General features: G+C 38.4%; 1 protein-coding gene across 2 annotated transcripts in view; it reads right to left on the bottom strand.

Moving 5' to 3' along the window:
• Nucleotides 1-19806, bottom strand: part of CDH18 (cadherin 18) — a 315976-nt gene that overhangs the window by 111592 nt on the left and 184578 nt on the right. For both annotated transcript variants that reach the window (XM_087721989.1, XM_087721990.1), the window contains exon 4: nucleotides 17518-17637. In XM_087721989.1, coding sequence (XP_087578115.1) covers nucleotides 17518-17637 — 120 coding nt within the window. The remainder of the gene's footprint in view (nucleotides 1-17517; nucleotides 17638-19806) is intronic.

Raw genomic sequence — 19806 nt, forward strand, 5'->3', positions numbered from 1 at the left:
GGCCTGAAAATAGCTTCCAAACAGTATGAAATGTCCAAATGCACACGCCAGCCGTTTCTGGCACTCTGGAGCGCACACATGCACACATGTTCTGGTTTGGCCACTTGGTACCGAAAAGGTTCACCATAAATCAAAGTGAATGTTCTGTCCGCTGCATAAGGGTCAACAGAATTCACAGGAGTCTCAGCTTGGATCTCTTGCAGCTGCACAATGATTTCAAGATGATGATACATTTCACCTTTCCTTCTATCCCAGCCGATTAATCTCCTACGCACTGTATGATACCATCACATTCTAACAAGAGAAACAGTTTTGATGCAGTGGTTAAAGAATCAATCTACTAGCCAAAAGACTGTGTGTTTTAGTCTCCCTTAACTGGGCTCTCAGCCTTAGGAAGGCAAAATATTTGTGGAAAAAGTTGCCAAGAAAACTGCAAGTATTTGGGAAGACGGTTCTCAGGAGGCAAAACTAATTCAAAGCAAATAAATATAATAGACCAAAGAGTATACACATGCTTGTTTTATTCATATTGTTGATTTTATGTCTGTAAACTACCCTACCCCATCTCTAGCAGATGGATTAGAGTAATTGCTACAATAAATTCAGTAGATACCTCTCTGTCTCAGTATTGGCTGTGTTTATCTAATATGTATTGCAATTTATTGTATCAAAAGTAGCAGCCAGATTAGCAAATGTTACATGCAAACATTTTGCAGTATGCTTCTAAACTTGGCAATGATTGACTGTGCTTTGAAACTTCATAAAACCTATTTGCTACGTTTAAGCAAATTCAGTCTTTCAATTTATCTGATATTTTTGCATAAGGTTCAGTAGAAATATCAGAAGGGTAATTTGTTATTCATCCTCAGGTCATTAGTTTTTCTTTTTGTATATAAGTAGTGTTTTATATAACCTACAATATTCTTGAATATATTTCTTTTCCATTAATGTAAAAAAACTGTTGAAGTAGAAGAAATACCCCCCACTGAAATAATTTTTATACTACTGCAAGAATCATATATTCACCCAAAGCCTTGTTAGGAGCCAATGAAGCAATTAATTTATACATCTGGTTCATAGAGAATAATGCTCAAAAACCTCCTGGATCTAAAAATATAATTAGCCACTGACTGCTTAAGTTGTAGCAAAGATTTTACTAGTCAATATTCATTACCATCAGGCATCTATAACTAACTATTCCGTCAATTTCCCAAACACTTTCCCTCCCAGTTGGGTCAAGTCCACTTCAACATAATTTCACAAATCACTCTTAATTTTAACAATTTTTATTCATCAGATTGGCAGTTTATTAACCACAAATTTAGATATATGAAATACCCAAATCTCTAATATATTTAATCCTTTGCTGGATTCATTTCATCTGAAATCCTGATCAAATCATGAATTAATGTGTTTACATATTATATACACCCATTTGGGTTATAATTTCAGAGATATTTCCTTATATAGAGAAACAGAATGGCCCACTGGTAGGCAAGCAGTGGGTGCAGGAACAACTTTCAAATTCCTACCAGTTTCCCCACTGAGTTTCCTTTTGGTTAGCTGGCAGGAATTTTGGAAATCGTTCTTTCCTTCCTTCCTTCCTTCCTTCCTTCCTTCCTTCCTTCCTTCCTTCCTTCCTTCCTTCCTTTTCTCCCTCCCTCTCTCTTCCATTCTGCAACATCAAATTTAAACTTTCTGCCCAATTCCCCATTGACAATTAAAAAAAAATGTTGACACATGGGTGAAGGCAGTGATGTGCGGTGAGGTTTATGGCTGGTGAGGCAGTCCTCTCCCCCAACACCCCACTGACTCAAGCATTGAGAGAGAGTTTGTTTGAGCGAAGAAACAAACACATGCGCAAGCACGCGCGCACGCACACGCACGCACACACAAGTTACTTACAATTACTTACAAATTACATTAATTTTGAATTCCTCCCCCTCCCTCTGACCCACATACCTTTTCCAGCTGTTTCACAATCACAGAGGATTTCAACTCTGCTCTTGTCTGCCATCCTGAAAATGTAAAAATGTAAAAGGAAAAAGGCAAGAGCTGCTGAGGTCAGGCTAGGTTAGCTGCTGCCAGAGTCCCCAATGGATGACTCTGCTTAACTGTTTAAAAAAGCCTCTAAAAAGTGCCCTCTACAGGAGGAAGCAAGAGAACCACGTGACTCATCTACATAAGGAATTTTTATGGCTTTTAACCCTTGCTTAACTCTGCTTGAGTGATCATAAAGATAGACTAAATGAGGCACGTGGTTCTCCCGCCTCCTCCTGTAGAGGGCACCATTTTAGAGGCTTTTTTAAACAGTTAAGCACTAAGCAGAGTCATCCACTGTGACTCTGGCAGCAACTAGCTCAGCCTTTTTCCTTTTAATTTTTATTTCTTTTCATGATGACAGTGGTGAGGCCCTGCCTCCCCTGACTGCACATCACTGGGTGAAGGATGGGTGCACAGAAGTGTAAGAGACGCTGTATTAATTGCGGAGAACATGTGTGAATAATGTCCGTTATTTTTAAACTAATCACAAAAATTTACCAAAACATGATCATGTCTAAGAGAGCAATAAGAATGTAACTCACACATGTCTGTATTAGTATATGTAGTCTAAACTGCACTGAGGATGGATATATTGTTGGTACACAGAAACTACTTTGAGATTGACTCACGGATAGCCATCCTTTCTCTAAGGATTCAGACCAGAGGCTTTGCCCCAAAATACATTTTTGTATGACTTTTGTCTGCAACCATTTGTAAGAGGGAACGTACTGTCATGCACAGACCATCCAACCTTAATCTAAATTTTGCCAGATTTTAAACAGAATTATTTTACCAAAGTTGCTGCGATATTCGTGTTTATATGTATCTTGTCAGGTTCATCATAATTCAGCAAGTGTAGCACTCACAACTAATTTCTAAACTGGGGCTCTGGCCAAGACCACAGCTGTTGTGCAGTTAAGAGGGAAAAACAACCACTTAAATTAATTTATATACTTAGATTGCAAACTTTACAAATCTCTAGTCATGTTAAATTCTTTCATAACTTAAAACTGATTAGAATAAGGATTTCAAGTACAGTTTCAGGTAGGAGAAAATAAAAGGCAAAGATGTTGCTAGGCAAACCTATCAATAGAGAATATTCCAGAACCTAGAAACCTTTTATCTTCAGACACAGTACTAGTTAATGAAGTCTAACTTTGGAGCCAGCCAGTTTATTTAGTATTATTTTTATTCTTAACCATTTAGAGGGTGCTATTTTTTGTGCAGTATGTAAAATGGATAATAACAAAATCAATGTATTATCACACTGCTGGCTATTAAATATGGTGAGTTATTATTTCCTAGTGTAGAATGACAAAAATCACTGAATGAATGTTAGTACAAAGTAACTACAAGTTTACTGCCACTTTAAGAAACTGTATATATAAGGGAGGCCATTTGAGGGTGTCTCTCTCTCTCTCTCTCTCCTCATGTATCTCTCTCCATTGTAGTTCTCCATGTAGAGTTTAAGATTGATTGCTTGCCTAGTATTTGCTTGACACGTGTATGCATTTATATATAAGTCCTGAATATAAACCACTGTTTAAGAAAAGACCTCTATGTACTGTATTTTGCTCCTGAGTTGTCTCAAAATAGTAGTCACATTGTGAAAACTCTTGACAATTCAGTTTGATGCAATGGTTAAGGCATGGGTTAGAATCTGGGAGAGAGTGAGTTACAGTCCCACTTTAGCGATGGAGGAAGGGAGGGGGGAGAGAGAGACAGAGCGTGAGAATGATGTGCTAAAACTGTAATACTTGCTCAACTCTAACATATACTAAGTTATCATATTTCCCAGTCTAAACTGTTTTATTGTATTTTTGTTATATTATAATGCAGATTGTTGAAGTAAAAAGTGGAATAAAAATGTGATTATTTGTTTTTCTTTTTTGGGGTGTGTGTGTGTGACATCAACTTTTACTCATACATAAAATGTATCGGAAGGGTTTAAGGAAAAAAAAGAGTTTTATATGAGAACAGGATTTATCAAAATAGCCTTCCTTGCCAGCATGAGTTGAATATACGGATAGCAGAACTTTGCAAAAGCTGCTTGATCAAAATCTGAATTGCATTAAAAGCTTAAGAATGAGTGAATAATCTCTTTAGAGCTGCATTTGGTTATCTTGCCCAATGCTTTCTTCTATCTTTTCAAGGCACTAAAATGAATAGATAAGTTATTAAAATTAGGCATGGAAACATTTTATGAATTGTTGAGAATTTTAAAAAAACTTTTAAAATTCTCAAAATAGAGAAAAATGGGAAGAATCCTCATATCTGTACTTTCTTTTAAAGAAATGGAGGTAGAAACTTTAAAAGTAACATTATGGAGAACATTAGTAAAGAAAAATACTGAAAACATAAAGTATTCAAGCTTAGCCACTAATACCCTTAGTTTAATACAGACTTTTATGCCTCTATAATGCTATAATCATTTGGATCATGATTTATGAATAAAAATGAGATGAAACAAAGTTTCATATCACAAATCTCAAATCTCTTGTCCTCAAAGCACCAGCAGTTGAGGGCAGGAGATTGAAATACAAGAAAAGGAAGAAAGTTCATTGTCTTGAAAACATGATTGACAATGAAAAATTTCAGTCTAAGCCTAACACTAACTCAATCTTTTGCCAACAGGAATGGACACTTGGCTGGGAACTGGAGAATACACTTTTCACTGTCATCTTAACTACTTTCTCTTTCTTCTGACAACATTAAGATTTGGGAAAGCACTTGCAGAACAATATTGTAAGGGCTATAAGCATCACAAGAATATGCTTAAGAGATCAAAACCTTTCAGGAATGAATTGAAATAGGTTCTTGTGAATTGTATTCTTTTCCTTAATCAAACCAGTCAGTTTCACCCTCTCTGCTATCAATTTTTGCAGCCATTCAGCCATTGTGGGAATGAAAATATTCTTCCATTTCTGTGCATAAAATATTCTTGCTGCTCTCAACATAGTGCATGTAACATCAAAATTCCAAATTTATTTTTCAAGTTCTTTATCCATTAACCATAGTTTCAGCTCTTCAGTTTGTCTATGTATGTCTTCTTTAAAAGGACTTCTATATTATCAAGGAAACTATTAAGGATAAAAAAAATCTCCCTTTTTAATCTACTGTAGTTTGTTATCTCTTTTCTGGGAATGTTAATGTAACAGATTCAATAAATGTACTTTCAGCCTTGAGTTAAATAATTCTTTATTTAAAAGGTAAAGTTTTGTTTCTCCTCAAAGTGACATTACTTGGAATTAATTTTGCCAATGCTTGAATAAATATTAGATGTCAATCTGTGGAAAGAACCATCAAGCTAATCAATAATATCATTGAAGAAAAATCTCCCAATCCCCAACTAAATGAATGTTAAAAATAACCCACCTTTAAAAGGAAGGGGACTCAAAGTGCAGAGCACTTAACAAACAGCAGGGAACAATTATACTCAAGCTGAAACTGACAGCTGCCAATTTAAATGAGAACAGGCTTGCAATCATTCCTCCAGAAAAATTGCCAAAGTAAAAAAGGAACTTTTTTAGATCCACTAAGTCTTCCTGCATTTGATAAAGAAATAATGTTAAGAAAGTCTATTCTACAACTTTTGCTAAAAGCAAACATCTTGCTTACTTAATATCTATTTAGCCTTATCACTAATTCAAAATTCTCCATGGAGGTTTATCTCCAACATTGAACTGGAAGTTCAGTGTCTTTGACACTATTACATTTTTTTTAATGAAGAAATACTGGTGACTCTTTGGTTCAGCAAATAAGGCACAATGCTTACCATTACCATCATTGATGAAGAAGAACTGATTCCATTATCTATCTTCACTTACTATTAGAAAGGCGTCATTTTATACAATGGACTGTGAAGACTTCCATTAATTTAACTATGCAAATCTTCAACTGTTCTTCAGATATTAGCAAAGTACTACTACTAAATCTCTACTCAGCCTTCCTTTTTCAAGGCCAAAAACACTAATTTCTTCAACAATTGCTCATAGAATTTTCTAATCCCTTGTTCGACTTCAATAGCCTTTTTCCTGATCCTTGCATCCTTAAGGAGCAGTGTATAGAACTGGATATAGTAACTGAGGTTGGATCTCACCAATGCAGAATAAAGTGGAAACTGCTTTGTTATGATTTGAAAACTATATCCAAGTTACTGTAGCCTAAAACTGTATTAAAATGGGGGTTTTTTCCCAGCCATATCACACAAATTGGATTTGAAAAGCAATAATTATTCCAAGAACTTTTACACAAATAATGTTATCAGATCAGGTATTTTAGCATTTGACTTATGTTCTCTAGATGAAGATTCTTTCATTTGTCTCTATTAAATATCTTTTTGCTACTCTCAGTCTATTTTTCTAATTAGTCAAGACTGTTTCAAATTTTATTTCTGCCTTGCTGTGAATCAAACTATTCATTTTTCAATTTATCTTCCTAATTTTTGCATTTGCTTGCTTTTCTTACCCTTAATTTATCTTCCTTTGGTTAATTTGTCTGACTTGTATTTGCACTCTTCCCAGATTCCTTTCACCTTATTGTTACAATTGCTACTTAATGGGTAAAGCTGAACAACCACATCTTTTTTAAAGCACTGATTCCTACAAGACTTTCTTCCTTTAAATGGTTTCTCTTTCCTGAATATTTTGTTTTATGTTGGACATTACATCCAACCATGGGAAAAAAAAACATTGAAATGGGCAACATGCTATCACAATAAAAGCTAAACCTTTTCATCCTTATATTCCATCATTGGATGCTAGTAGATCAGGGACAGTCTAAATCACAATGTTCCATTCACCCATGTTGCGAACTCTTCTTTATCCCACAACAGAGGTGGGTTCCCACCAGTTCGCACCTATTCGGTAGAACCAGTTCATCAAAATCTACCGAACCGGTCCACTAGTGGACCCGGAAAGCAGGCCACACCTACAGAAGAGGTTCCAAGATTTTTTGAAACCCACCACTGGTCCTTGGATATGATTATTCTACACTATCATGCTCCTATTTATAAAACTCAGTGCCTCTGTCAAAAGTAAGGATGACATCTGTGTTTGTGGTGCAATCAGAACATTGCGTATGTTGAAGTTGTTTTAATGCAAACCAAAGATGCCTTTAAAAAAAACAAGTTTACATCATATTCTTATGCATGCCAGTGCTGCGTGTGAGGTAATTTAAGGTGGTTCTGACAAGTGTCGTCGGCATCTTCATATCCGGTCACATGGACGGCAAGCCACTCCCATCCGGTCACATGGGCGGCAAGCCACTCCCACAAAGGAGGCCACACCCACAGAGTAGGTTCGAACAATTTTTGAAACCTACCACTGTCCCACAAGTAAATGTTCATGTAAATTTTGTGTGTGTGTGTTTGTGTGTGTGTGTGTGTGTGTGTGTGTGTGCATGTGTTTGTGTGTATAAATCCTATTAGGTATGTATCTTTTCCGCATATTAGATGAAAGGTCATAGCTCTGATAAATAGCTCTGATAAATAATCCAGAAGAGAAAATGAGTCATTATGGGCTACTTACATTCTGTCCATTGCAAAATTATTTAGGTTCCTTCCAGAACCAAATTTCTGGCCTCAGATTGGTTCGGACACTCCTCATGTACTTTAGATTTAGGGAGATATTATGTTTGAAACGAAGCTACAGAATGACTCTTTGTCCTTTAGTTGCTATTGTCCACTTGAAGCTTTAGGAGAAGAGACAGCCAGCAAGAACATTTCTTGTTATTTCATTCTTTGCCTTGTTCAGTTTTCCGAGTTTGTTAATTAAAAGGATCCAGCATAGATTTATGAAGAAGAAATCCCGGCAGGCGAACCTAATCTCCTTTTGTGATAGAATTAACTGCTTGGTAGGTGAGGTAAATGCCATTGATCTAGTATATCTTGACTTCAGCAAGGTTTCTGACAAAGTTTATCATAACATCTTTATTAACAAATGGTCGAGTATCGGTTTCACAATTTAACCTTTAAGGGTGTGGGAAGCTTAGAGAAATGTTGCAAAACCTCTGATGGCTGAAGTTCTGGTATGTGTTATACATTAAAGAGAGAAGTAGGGATGCAGACTCTCTTATCTCCACCTCTTTCCTAGCTGCAGTCCGGCGGTTCAAATCTCACCGGCTCAAGGTTGACTCAGCCTTCCATCCTTCCGAGGTGGGTGAAATGAGGACCCAGACTGTGGGGGCGATATGCTGACTCTGTAAACTGCTTAGAGAGGGCTGAAAGCTCTATGAAGCGGTATATAAGTCTAACTGCTATTGCTATTGCTATTGTCATCCAGACCTATCCCAGAAAAATGAAATATCCTAGGAAATATTGAAAAGGCAGAATATTTCTCTGGATGTAAAAAGAAACATGTTTTAAAAGACAGAATAGTTGCCTATAGCTTTCTACCCATCCCCAGCTAATGGGCCATTAAGATTAAGCCCACTATACATAATAAAGACTTCTCCTCACTGCAGCTGTAGGGGGAAGGGATATTACTCAACTCTCCACATGGCATCTGAGAACTCATCTATACCTGGACTCATCACAGCCTAGAGAGTAGCACCCTGCATGGCACCCTGGGAGTCTGACAACCAGTGAGAATACATTTCTTACACAGGAACAGGAAACAGAGAGGTGGGACTAAACAGGTTATAAAAAGCCTAGTAAGCCCCTCCCTCAGCCCTTCTCTTCTTCTCCACCAACATTGGAGCATGTGATCCCCTTTTCTGTTCAGGGCTCAAGCCATGTGGTCCTGTCCAACAATAAACCATCTTTCCAAGCAGCCTCCATGTCTCCAGTGTCTTTTTCCCCACTTGGAGCTGAACCCAGAAGGACATTTCTTTCAACAAGGGCACACACAGTTGATTCAAAAGCTGCACTCAAAGGGTAGTTCTAATTAGCCATCAAGAGATATTTTAAGTCACAGTCTTAGACTGTGATTGATAAATAGCTATACCGGCTACGGGCTCTGGGAAGTCGGAAGGGGGGAGGGTAGGGTCATAGGGGGGAGGGGGGGAAATATAGTTTGTGCCAGCTTTTAAAACAATATGAATGCACTTGTATACTGTTGCTTTCCCCCCCCCCTTAATTTTAGTATAAAATAAGAAGTTGAATATTTCGATGAATTGTAGAAATACACCGAAGTGAGGAGCAGAGGGAAAGAAGAGGGAAGGGTAGAGAGGGAGGGAGAGAGGAATGGAAGGTGGGTGAGATGGTTGGGAGGGGGAGAAAGGAGCGTTAGAGGGGGGGGAAGTAGGAGAGGGGAATGTTGGAGGGGAGAAAGGAAAGTTGGAGGGGGGAGAATGAAAGGGTGTATGGAGGGTTGAAGCACTATAATGGTTTCGTATTTTGGGGAATACAAGGAGGGTTATGTTTATCATTCAATGTTATATATTCCCAATCATGCAAAAAAAGAAAAAAGAGATATTTTAAGTGAGGCACAGTTCAATGTTCAATGTTCATACATATTTGAATGAGGAAATTGCCAGAATGCTTACCAAATGTACACATGACACAAAGCTAGGAGGAGTATTTAATATCTTGAAGGAGAGGGAACTATTGAACAGACTTATACGGACCAGAATGGAGGGAGAAAAAAAAAATAGAATGACATTTAACAGAAAGAAATTTAAAAAAAATATGGATCTGGAAAAGAAAGATGAAAAGAAATGGACACAATCTGGGAAATCTAGCTCAAGAATACTTGGGGATGGGTCACAAGATGATCCAATGTGTAAGCAATTGTGAAGAACAATAAGCTCCTGAGAAGCAAGACGGGGGCATAGAGTTTAGAGCACTGGAAGTGATTTTCCAAGTCTTCTTGCCTTGGTCAGCCCTTACTTGGACTGTTGTTTTCAGTTCTACACAACCCACTTTTAAAAAGACATTAATAAATTGGAATAAGTCCAAGAAGGGCTACCAGGATGATGAAAGAACTGGAAACCAAGTCCTATGAGAAACAATTAAAATCTACGTATGCTTATTTTGCAGAAGAGAAGGGAACATGGGGACATGATAACTTATTTTCAAACATCTAAAGGTCTGTCACATTATAAAGCTCCGACTTATTTTCATTCGCTCTAGAGAGTCACACCACAGCTAATGAAATAAAACTTCAAACATGTCGATACAAATTAGACATTAAGCAGAACATTTGGATCACAAGAGCTGTCAACATTGGGAAAGGTAACTACATGGAATGGTTTCTTTCACTTCATTGGAAGTTTTCAAACAGAGGCTGGATTGTAACTTATCGGGGATGGTGTAGCGAATCCTGCAATGTGGATTTGATGATCTCTTAGGTTTGTGATCCCCCTTTAGTGACCTTCTGACAAGCAAAGTCAAGCGGGAAGCGAGATCCGCTTAACAACCAGGTTACTAACTTAACCATTGCAGTGTTACACTTAACACCTGTGGCCAGGCAGGTCATGAAATGGGGCAAAACTCACTTCACAAATGTCTCATTTAGCAACAGAAATGTTGGGCTCAATTGTGGTTGTAAATCAAGGACAACTTGTAGGTAATCAAATGTCTGCTAACAAACAACGTCCAGGAGAATCAAGGACTCCATAACTCTTTTGTGTTTCTCATGAAACCCTAATTGGTACAGGTCAGGGGTGGGTTCCTGCCAGTTCTAATCTCTTCTATAGAAGAGGTTCCACAAATCTACTGAGCCGTTTAGAACTGGTTCCAGCTCCCTCCCCCTACCCATCTGAACCACGCTTGCCCCGCCCGCCGCTCACTGATTGGCTGGCTCACCTTTCACCCTGCCCGCCTCTAAGAGTCCTATCTAAACCTTAAAGTCTTAACGCTGTCAAGTTTGAACACCCTTGGCGTTTTTTTTCCTAAAGGGTTTAGGGGTGCAAGGGTCTTGTAACTTGACAGCTTTAAGACTTGCGTGCTTCAATGCCAGAGTTCCTGAGCCAACATGACTGGAGGAGGAATTCTGGGAGTTGAAGTCCACAAGTCTTAAAGCTGTCAAGTTTGAACACCCCTAGGTTTTTTTTTTCCTAAAGGGTTAGGGGTCTTGTAACTTGACAGCTTTAAGACTTGTGTGCTTCAAATGCCAGAGTTTCTAAGCCAACATTTTGGTTGCTAAGTAAGAGCATAGTTAAGTGAGTTTCACCACATTTTACAAGTTGGCCATGCCCACCCAGTCACATGGCTGACAAGCCACTCCTAGATGGTCACATGACTGCCAAGCCATTCCCACTCAGTCACATGGCCGGCAAATCACTCCCACAAAGCAGGTCACACCTACAGAAGAGGTTCTAGAAAATTTTGAAGCCCACCACTGGTACAGGTTATCCTGGTTATGTTCAGGAGAAAGGAGTTAAAAGACTTGCTGCTACTTGCATCTACGATAAGTAAATTCCATGCATTCATTTAAAAAGACAAAGTTTCATGGAAGCATGAAAGTATGGAATATTCTGTTGTCTTTAGTACTGTATGATATATATCAATAACAAGTTAGAGCAAGTGAGATATTATAAAGCATTTCACTATTAATTATTTTATTAATGATATCCTTTTGTAAAATTGTATTAATTTTACAAAAGGATATAACTTTGTAAATTATATGCTTTTGTAAATTGGGATTTTTTTTATTTTAGCTTTTTATTTACTTGTTTTTCTTTTCTTTTATTTTTTTTCTGTATAAAACTTAAATGTGTTTTTATTTTTTTCCATTTTCATTTCGTACAGTCACATATATACTGTGCAGAACCGGGGCCATATAACATTAAACAATAAACACAGCCATTCCTCTTGTCAACAATACCCCCCAAAATAGAAACCCAATGTACCTCTTCGACCCTCCATACACCCTTTCTTTCGTCCCCCTCCAACTTTCCATCTTCCCTCCAACCTTCCCCTCTACCCTACTTCCCCTCCCCCTCTACCACTCCTCTCTCCCGATACACTCCCTCCCTTCCTTCTCACCCTGCCTCCCATCCTCTCTCCCACCCTCTCTCCCCCTCTTTCTTCTGTCCCTCTACTCCTCCCTTCGGTGTATTTCTACTATCTGTTAATATATTCAGCTTGTCCTATTTTTACAGTGAAATTAAAGAGCAACAGTATACAAGTGCAGTCGTGTTGCTTTAAAATCTAACACATACTATATATCCCCCTCCCCCCTCCCCCCTAACACCCCACCTCCCTTCCCCCCCCCGACTTCCCAGAGCCCGTACACGGTATAGGTTTTTAACAAATACAGTCTAAAATATATTAAGACAAAGGAAATAAAAAAAAGAAGTTAATAACATCTCTGCATTGGGATTTTTTCCCCCCCCACCAGGAAGAAGTTGTGTTCCGCTGGTACCTAAGTGAGAATCAAAGCTGGTATGTTACCTGAAATTTTTGTTCAAAAGTACGGAGAAATCCTTGAAGGTATTTCCTGCAACACATTTGCCAAATGAGCACTTAACAATTTTCAAAACCTCCAGCAACCTACTGATCTAACTTATAGCCTTCATGAATGATAATTTCTGGTAACTCACAATGGTATCAATATGTTTGGAAATGGAGATGAGGCTTCTTTTTAGTTTGGGATAAAAGCAAATCAGATTTTTTTTTAAAGGTAAGGGATGACAATATCAAAAGGTGATAAGAGAAAAGAAAATGATAGTAATAAAGAAAAAAAACGGGGTTTAAAAACTGGAGAGAAAAATATGAAAATATTATGAGATTGTTTTATACCCAGTTGGATTTTAGGTGAATTTCATGGAATAAAACAAGAGCAGCAACATGAATAATGTGAAAATATATAGATATATCACACAGAGAGGGGAAGAATTCTCACTCAAGGACACAATATTTATAGAGAAACTGAAATAATCACCGACAGAATTATCAATGCACTTTAACTTAAGTGAAGCCAAATGCTCACTTAGGAACATATGTCTGCGGTATAAAATAGTATAATCAAGAAGATGAACTTTGATTTTTAATATGACCTCCTCTTAACATTACAAAGTAGAAATCAATCATGGATAATAATACATTTTAGATTACTCAGTGGAGGCTATCATCATAAGGCTAGAGTTTAATTGAACATTATATTTCCAAATCACATTCTTTTTTTTCCCCTCCTCCCCATTATTTTGTGTTCCATTCTCCCAAGCTTTAGTGAGGAGTACTTATCTTTGAATAAGATATTGGATGGTTATTTCACTCATTTGTTTAAAGAGATATGCTCCTACCATCCAGAATCATGATCTTTATTCCTTAGCTGGCCCAAGAATACTCAGAATTACAACCATAGATTAAATAATACAAAGGATAAATTCTCTGCAGTGAAACCTATTCCCTGTATTTCCACAGGACTCATTATTTTGAGTGCAACTTGTTTGAAGGATTTAAATGAAATTTAAAGGAAATTTTTAAAGAAATGGGTTGGGTGTTTCTATCCCACCCCCACCCCCCAAAAAAATCATGATGGAATGGATATTGACCACAAGCAAAATCTAGCAAGTACTTCATTGCATATTAAATACCACGGGCTCATTCTTAGAACTAGGCAGAAAGAAAGAAAAAAAAGAATCTTGCCATAGTTCAGCTTTGTTCTCAATATGCTGTTTCTGTCTGTCTGTGCACACACACAGGTATGTATGTATGTATGTATGTATGTATGTATGTATGTATTGTATTGTATTGTATTGTATTGTATTGTATTGTATCGTATCGTATCGTATCGTATCGTATCGTATCGTATCGTATCGTATCGTATCGTATCATATCACAACCCCTGGTATGCCCAAATATGGGATGGAGCATATTGCTTGTTTTTCGGCTCACCCTAGGAGCAGAAAGCCATTTTTTTATGTTGCCTTTGTTACATTTGTGTTGCATTTGTGCTGATAAATAAATAAAGGGAAACTAGTATAGATCTAAATAGCTTGAAACTAATATATATGTATATACGTATATACGTATGTATGTACGTATGTACGTATGTACGTATGTACGTATGTACGTATGTACGTATGTACGTATGTGCGTATGTGCGTATGTGCGTATGTGCGTATGTGCGTATGTGCGTATATATGTATATATGTTTATGTATATGTGTGCATGTGTGTTTGTGTGCATGTGTGCATGTATGCATGTATGCATATATATGTATGTATATGTATATGTATATGTATATGTGTATGTGTATGTGTATGTGTATGTGTATGTGTATGTGTCTGTATGTGTCTGTATGTGTCTGTATGTGTCTGTATGTGTCTGTATGTGTCTGTATGTGTCTGTATGTGTCTGTATGTGTCTGTATACATACACACACATACACATACATACACACACAAACATACATACATACATACACACACACACACACATACACACATACATACATACATACATACATCTTTGGTTTCTCTGCCTGCAGTCTGACACCTTAATCAATTTACATGCTGGCTCTCAAATGATGGATGGAGAGAAAATGCCACACACTCTTAAAAAACACCACATACTTTAACTGCATAAATGTATCAATAATTAAATAGGGGGCTGCAGCTTATGTGATCTCTCAATATAAACCATGTTGGCTACAGTGGAAATGAATCAACGCTAGCACCCTTGTTTTCAGACAAAACCTGTTTTAATGGGCAAGGTTAAAGAATGGATTGTTTGTTTTCCAAACTTTATCATCCTAATGTTCACGGCTGGAAGATGGATAGGTTTTTCAGAAACATTTGCCAAACTCTCAGCTTTCAAAGTGTCTCACAACAGTTCAACAAGAGATGAAGGTCCTACCCTCCGGGAAACAAGCCCAAAGAGAAAATAAATAAGGGGAAGAGAACAGAGGTAATATTGCCAAAGAAGAAAATACTACTTCAAGGTCAGAATTAAAGCAGCTGTAAACCATACGCTTAGATTGGTAATATCTTTCTGTGTGTCTCTTGTTGTTTAAATACAAATTTTTGGGACTTGGCCCCTGATCAATGGAAAAGTCTGAATTAATACCTTCCTTTTAATTAACTCAGATGTGATTTTTTTTCTTGACCAAACCATTCTGCCATTAGCAATGCAATCCTTTCTCCTAATTGCCCATCAAAGGGGAGAATTGGGGCTTGGGTAAGAGGGCCTGGAGAGGCAGCATGTGGCATTGAGTACCATACAATATTTATTTATTTGAGCAATTAATATAGTTGCACATCTTACTAGAGTAATTCGCAATTCGCAATTTAATGAGCTTATATGCCGCCCAATCCCGGAGGACTCCGGGCGGCTTACAAATACGAAATAAAATAAAATAACACATAGGGGAAAGAGTCGAAAACAGTTTAAAAAACACAACATACATTTGGCTTAGCTGGGGGTTGGACCTGATTTAAAAATCAGCAACCCCAGGCCTGTCGGAACAGCCAGGTTTTGGTGGCTCTTTGGAAGGCCACGAGGGTGGGAAGGGTCCGGATCTCTGCTGGTAGATAGTTCCACAGAGCTGGAGCAGCTACAGAGAAGGCTCTCCCCCGAGTGGTCGCCAGCCGGCATTGTCCGGTCGACGGCACCCAGAGGAGGCCTAGCCTGTGGGTTCTTATCGGACGTTGGGAGGTGTGTAGCAGGAGACGGTCTCTCAGATATCCACGTCCAAGGCCATGTAGGGCTTTAAAGGTAATCGCCAGCACTTTGTAGCGCGTCCGGAGACCAATAGGGAGCCAGTGCAGCTCGCGGAGGATAGGTGTAACATGGGTACACCCGATATCGCTCGCGCGGCTGCATTCTGGACCAACTGTAGTCTCTGAACACTCTTCAAGGGCAGCCCCATGTAGAGTAACTCTAGCGTTAGTGGAGAAGGGACAAAGGCCTCCCAATTTCTAATTATTTTTCTTCTGTATACCAAGTTATTCAGTTTTATTAAGTTAATTCACTAAATTTTTTTAAAAAGAATGTTTTTTAAAAGAGTACCATCATATTTGAATAGGTATAGAGCTATGCCAGTGTGGCTCTTTTGATGAAGATATGTTATTTGGATTTCCTTCCAACTGAAAGGAATGCTAATACATTGTGGGTGAGATATTCACACCATTCGATAATAGGAATATGTCCAAAATTCTTTCCATCTGAATTTCTCCATGGATATTGGAATGCTGTTGTGTAACTTTAACTGTTGAATGAAGGATTATTGTATAAGATTGTGTATCATTTATAATTTCAAGTTACTTTAATCTAAATCTGTCTTTTATATACATATGTTTTCAAGCTACATAGTTTGGTAAAAATGGAAGAAGAATATAAACTGAAAGGATTAAGAAAATACAAATGACACAAAGGTTATGTTATTTGCTAAGAGAATCCATGGAAAAACAAATTAATAAAATGCTCTATCAACCATTGAACAAATATGTTAATACAGAATTATAAGTATCGCTCATATACATCTGTGACATATAATTTCAAAATTACTCAGTTATAGTTGCTTAATTTTTAAATGACATTCTAATGACTAATCAAACTATAATCCTAGTGTGTTGATATTACACTTTCATATCTTAGAATGAAAAGAAAAATGCCAGATTTTATGCCACATAAAATGTCCATAATTAATCGGAACTCTTAAATCTGACAGGACACAAATTTTGAAATCAGTGGCACAAAAGCACAATGTTTCAGTCAAGGGACTATTTTATAGCCAAAAAATGAAATATATTTTTGAGTCAGAACAACATCTCACTTGTACCTTTTATTTTAGCCTCCATTGGAAATAATAACTGCACACCTGTGTGTTTGTTCATCCAGTCACGCCAATATTCCAAATATGTATGTGCAATTTATCACTGATACCATTTAAATGCTCTTCTATTAACAGCCTTTATAAAGAAGGAAAGTGGCCCTGAATTTAATATGATTTTTTTCTGTTCTTAATAAAGTATTTTTATTGAATCCAACTATCTAATTTCAAAAGCAAATTAGAAAACAGTCTGCCTTTCAAATGAATATTGTCATCCTCTAAATGAGTTATAAAGACCTATAGGTGAATACTTTGCTCAGAATTCCTCTTTTTTTTTTTACCCATATATAACGGAAAAGATTTACACATAAAAATAGCAATAGCAATAGCAGTTAGACTTATATACCGCTTCATAGGGCTTTCAGCCCTCTCTAAGCGGTTTACAGAGTCAGCATATTGCCCCCAACAACAATCCGGGTCCTCATTTCACCCACCTCGGAAGGATGGAAGGCTGAGTCAACCTTGAGCCGGTGAGATTTGAACAGCCGAACTGCAGAACTGCAGTCAGCTGAAGTAGCCTGCAGTGCTGCATTTAACCACTGCGCCACCTCGGCTCTGTTAAAAAAGAGGAATTCCTAAAATTGCCCAAAGTGTTTGCGCAATATGCACTTGCAATGTTTCGTGCAGTAATTATGGTAGTGTGTTAAAAATAGAGATGACAATGCTGATGCAATCATCATTAAGATTCACCCTAATGCAATATTGTTCATGTAACCAATGAAGGCATAATGGGGGGGAAAAAAATACAACTTACCTGTTTTAGGGTCAACAGAGAAATATGGTTGTCCCTGAAGAATACTATAAACTACACGGGCACTATTTCCATAGGTGGGGTCATCTGCATCTGTAGCTGTTACCTGAAGGACTGATGTTCCTGTCATAGTCAAAGAAACATGATTCAGCTTCAATGTACAGATGTTTAAGTAATTGAATTGAATTGAATTTATTATATTTCTATGCCGCCCTTTTCCCCGAAGGGGACTCAGGGCGGCTCACAACTCAAGTCAAGGGGGGGGGGGTTACAAATAAGGGGAAAAAAAGAACACGAACAAAACAATGCCACAATTTACAAACACGCAACAACCATACCATTTGAGAGGGGACAAAAGCTTATTAGTCCCAGGCCTGTCGGAATAGCCAGGTTTTAAGGGCTTTGCGGAAGGCCTGGAGGGTGGTGAGGGTACGAATCTCCATGGGGAGTTTGTTCCAAAGGGCCGGGGCAGCCACAGAGAAGGCCCTCCTCCGAGTGGTCGCCAGACGGCATTGGCCAGTGGATGGAATTCAGAGGAGGCCTAATCTGTGGGATCTAATCGGTCTATTGGAGGTAATTGGCAGCAGGCGGTCTCTCAAGTACCCAGGTCCAATACCATGAAGGGCTTCATAAGTGACGACTAGCGCCTTGAAGCGTATCCAAAGACCAATAGGCAGCCAGTGCAGCTCGCGGAGGATAGGTGTAACGTGGGTGTACCCAGGTGCACCCACAATCGTTCGCGCGGCTGCATTCTGGACAAGCTGAAGTCTCTGAATGCTCTTCAAGGGCTGCCCCATGTAGCGCACATTGCAGTAGTCCAGTCTTGAGGTCACAAGGGCGTAATGTACATACAGAATGTAATGTACATTCTGATGTTTTTTTCAGTTCAGTAAGAAGACGTATAGTAAATATAATCTTTCATTAAGCCACTGACCATGATTTGTTAGATTTATAATCATCTTTTTTTTAGGTGTTTAAGGTGGATTATATCTGGATCTCTCTTCATTTTATCACAACAATAACCCTATGAGTTGCGCTGGAGTGATTTCAACTCATTTCTGTCGGAGCATGCCGACCTTCCTCATTTATCAGTCAGAAGTCTCAAATCCAGGAAGCCACCATGGGCATCTGCCCAACATGGATTCCCAGTGGAAAGCCCAATAGGTCGCTGAATGCTCAGAGATAGGAAGACATATAAATGACCCCAGAAAAGAGGTTCCAGGCTTTGAACTACCACATCAGCAATGGACCATCCTGAATAGCATTTGCATCTCACACAGCGTCTGGAGACACTGTATAAGTGGAGCATAGTATCCCCCCTCTCAGTGTGATAGCTGGATCCTATGTCAAACTGAACATCACATCATGATAGGATGTAAGCTGAGGGCATATATCTGTCCAGTATCTGTTTTTTTTAAAAAAAAAATATAAACAATGCTATACTTTAATGATTAGATAACCTAGACATTGGTATTTAAACATAGATCTTTTTAACATTTAGCAATAGCAATAGCAGTTAGACTTATATACCGCTTCATAGGGCTTTCAGCCCTCTCTAAGTGGTTTACAGAGTCAGCATATCGCCCCCACAGTCTGGGTCCTCATTTCACCCACCTCGGCAGGATGGAAGGCTGAGTCAACCTTGAGCCGGTGAGATTTGAACCGCTGAACTACAGATAACAGTCAGCTGAATTGGCCTGCAGTACTGCACCCTAACCACTGTGCCACCTCGGCTCTATATTTTATTGTGTTTTATTAACTAGGAGTAATGCTAATATCTATTGCTGGCCCACACACGATATGCCGTATGCTAAATAAATAAATGGATTGGAGTGAAAAGCAGAAGAGAGTTTCTGTTGACTAGAATGTGGATCTCAACTGCAGCACACTGGATATTGCTGCTCTTTCAAAGAATATGAAAGCAGAAAAGCTCAGAAACCGGTGATTATAATGATTATGTGTAAACTAGTCATTGTTTTTTCACTGATAGCCCATGCTCCCTCTATATTTTGGACCTTCATTTCTGTTTGCAATTCCACAAGAATAGCAATAGCAGTTAGACTTATATACCGCTTCATAGGGCTTTCAGCCCTCTCTAAGCGGTTTACAGAGTCAGCATATCGCCCCCACAGTCTGGGTCCTCATTTCACCCACCTCGGAAGGATGGAAGGCTGAGTCAACCTTGAGCCGGTGAGATTAGAACCGCTGAACTGCAGATAACAGTCAGCTGTAGTGGCCTTCAGTACTGCACCCTAACCACTGCGCCACCTCGGCTCTAAGAAAAAAGGGCAA

Source organism: Thamnophis sirtalis, unplaced genomic scaffold, assembly GCF_051295495.1.
Source record: "Thamnophis sirtalis isolate CommonGarterSnake01/CBP01778 unplaced genomic scaffold, rThaSir2_p1.2 scaffold_8, whole genome shotgun sequence".
Lineage (NCBI taxonomy): Eukaryota > Metazoa > Chordata > Lepidosauria > Squamata > Natricidae > Thamnophis > Thamnophis sirtalis.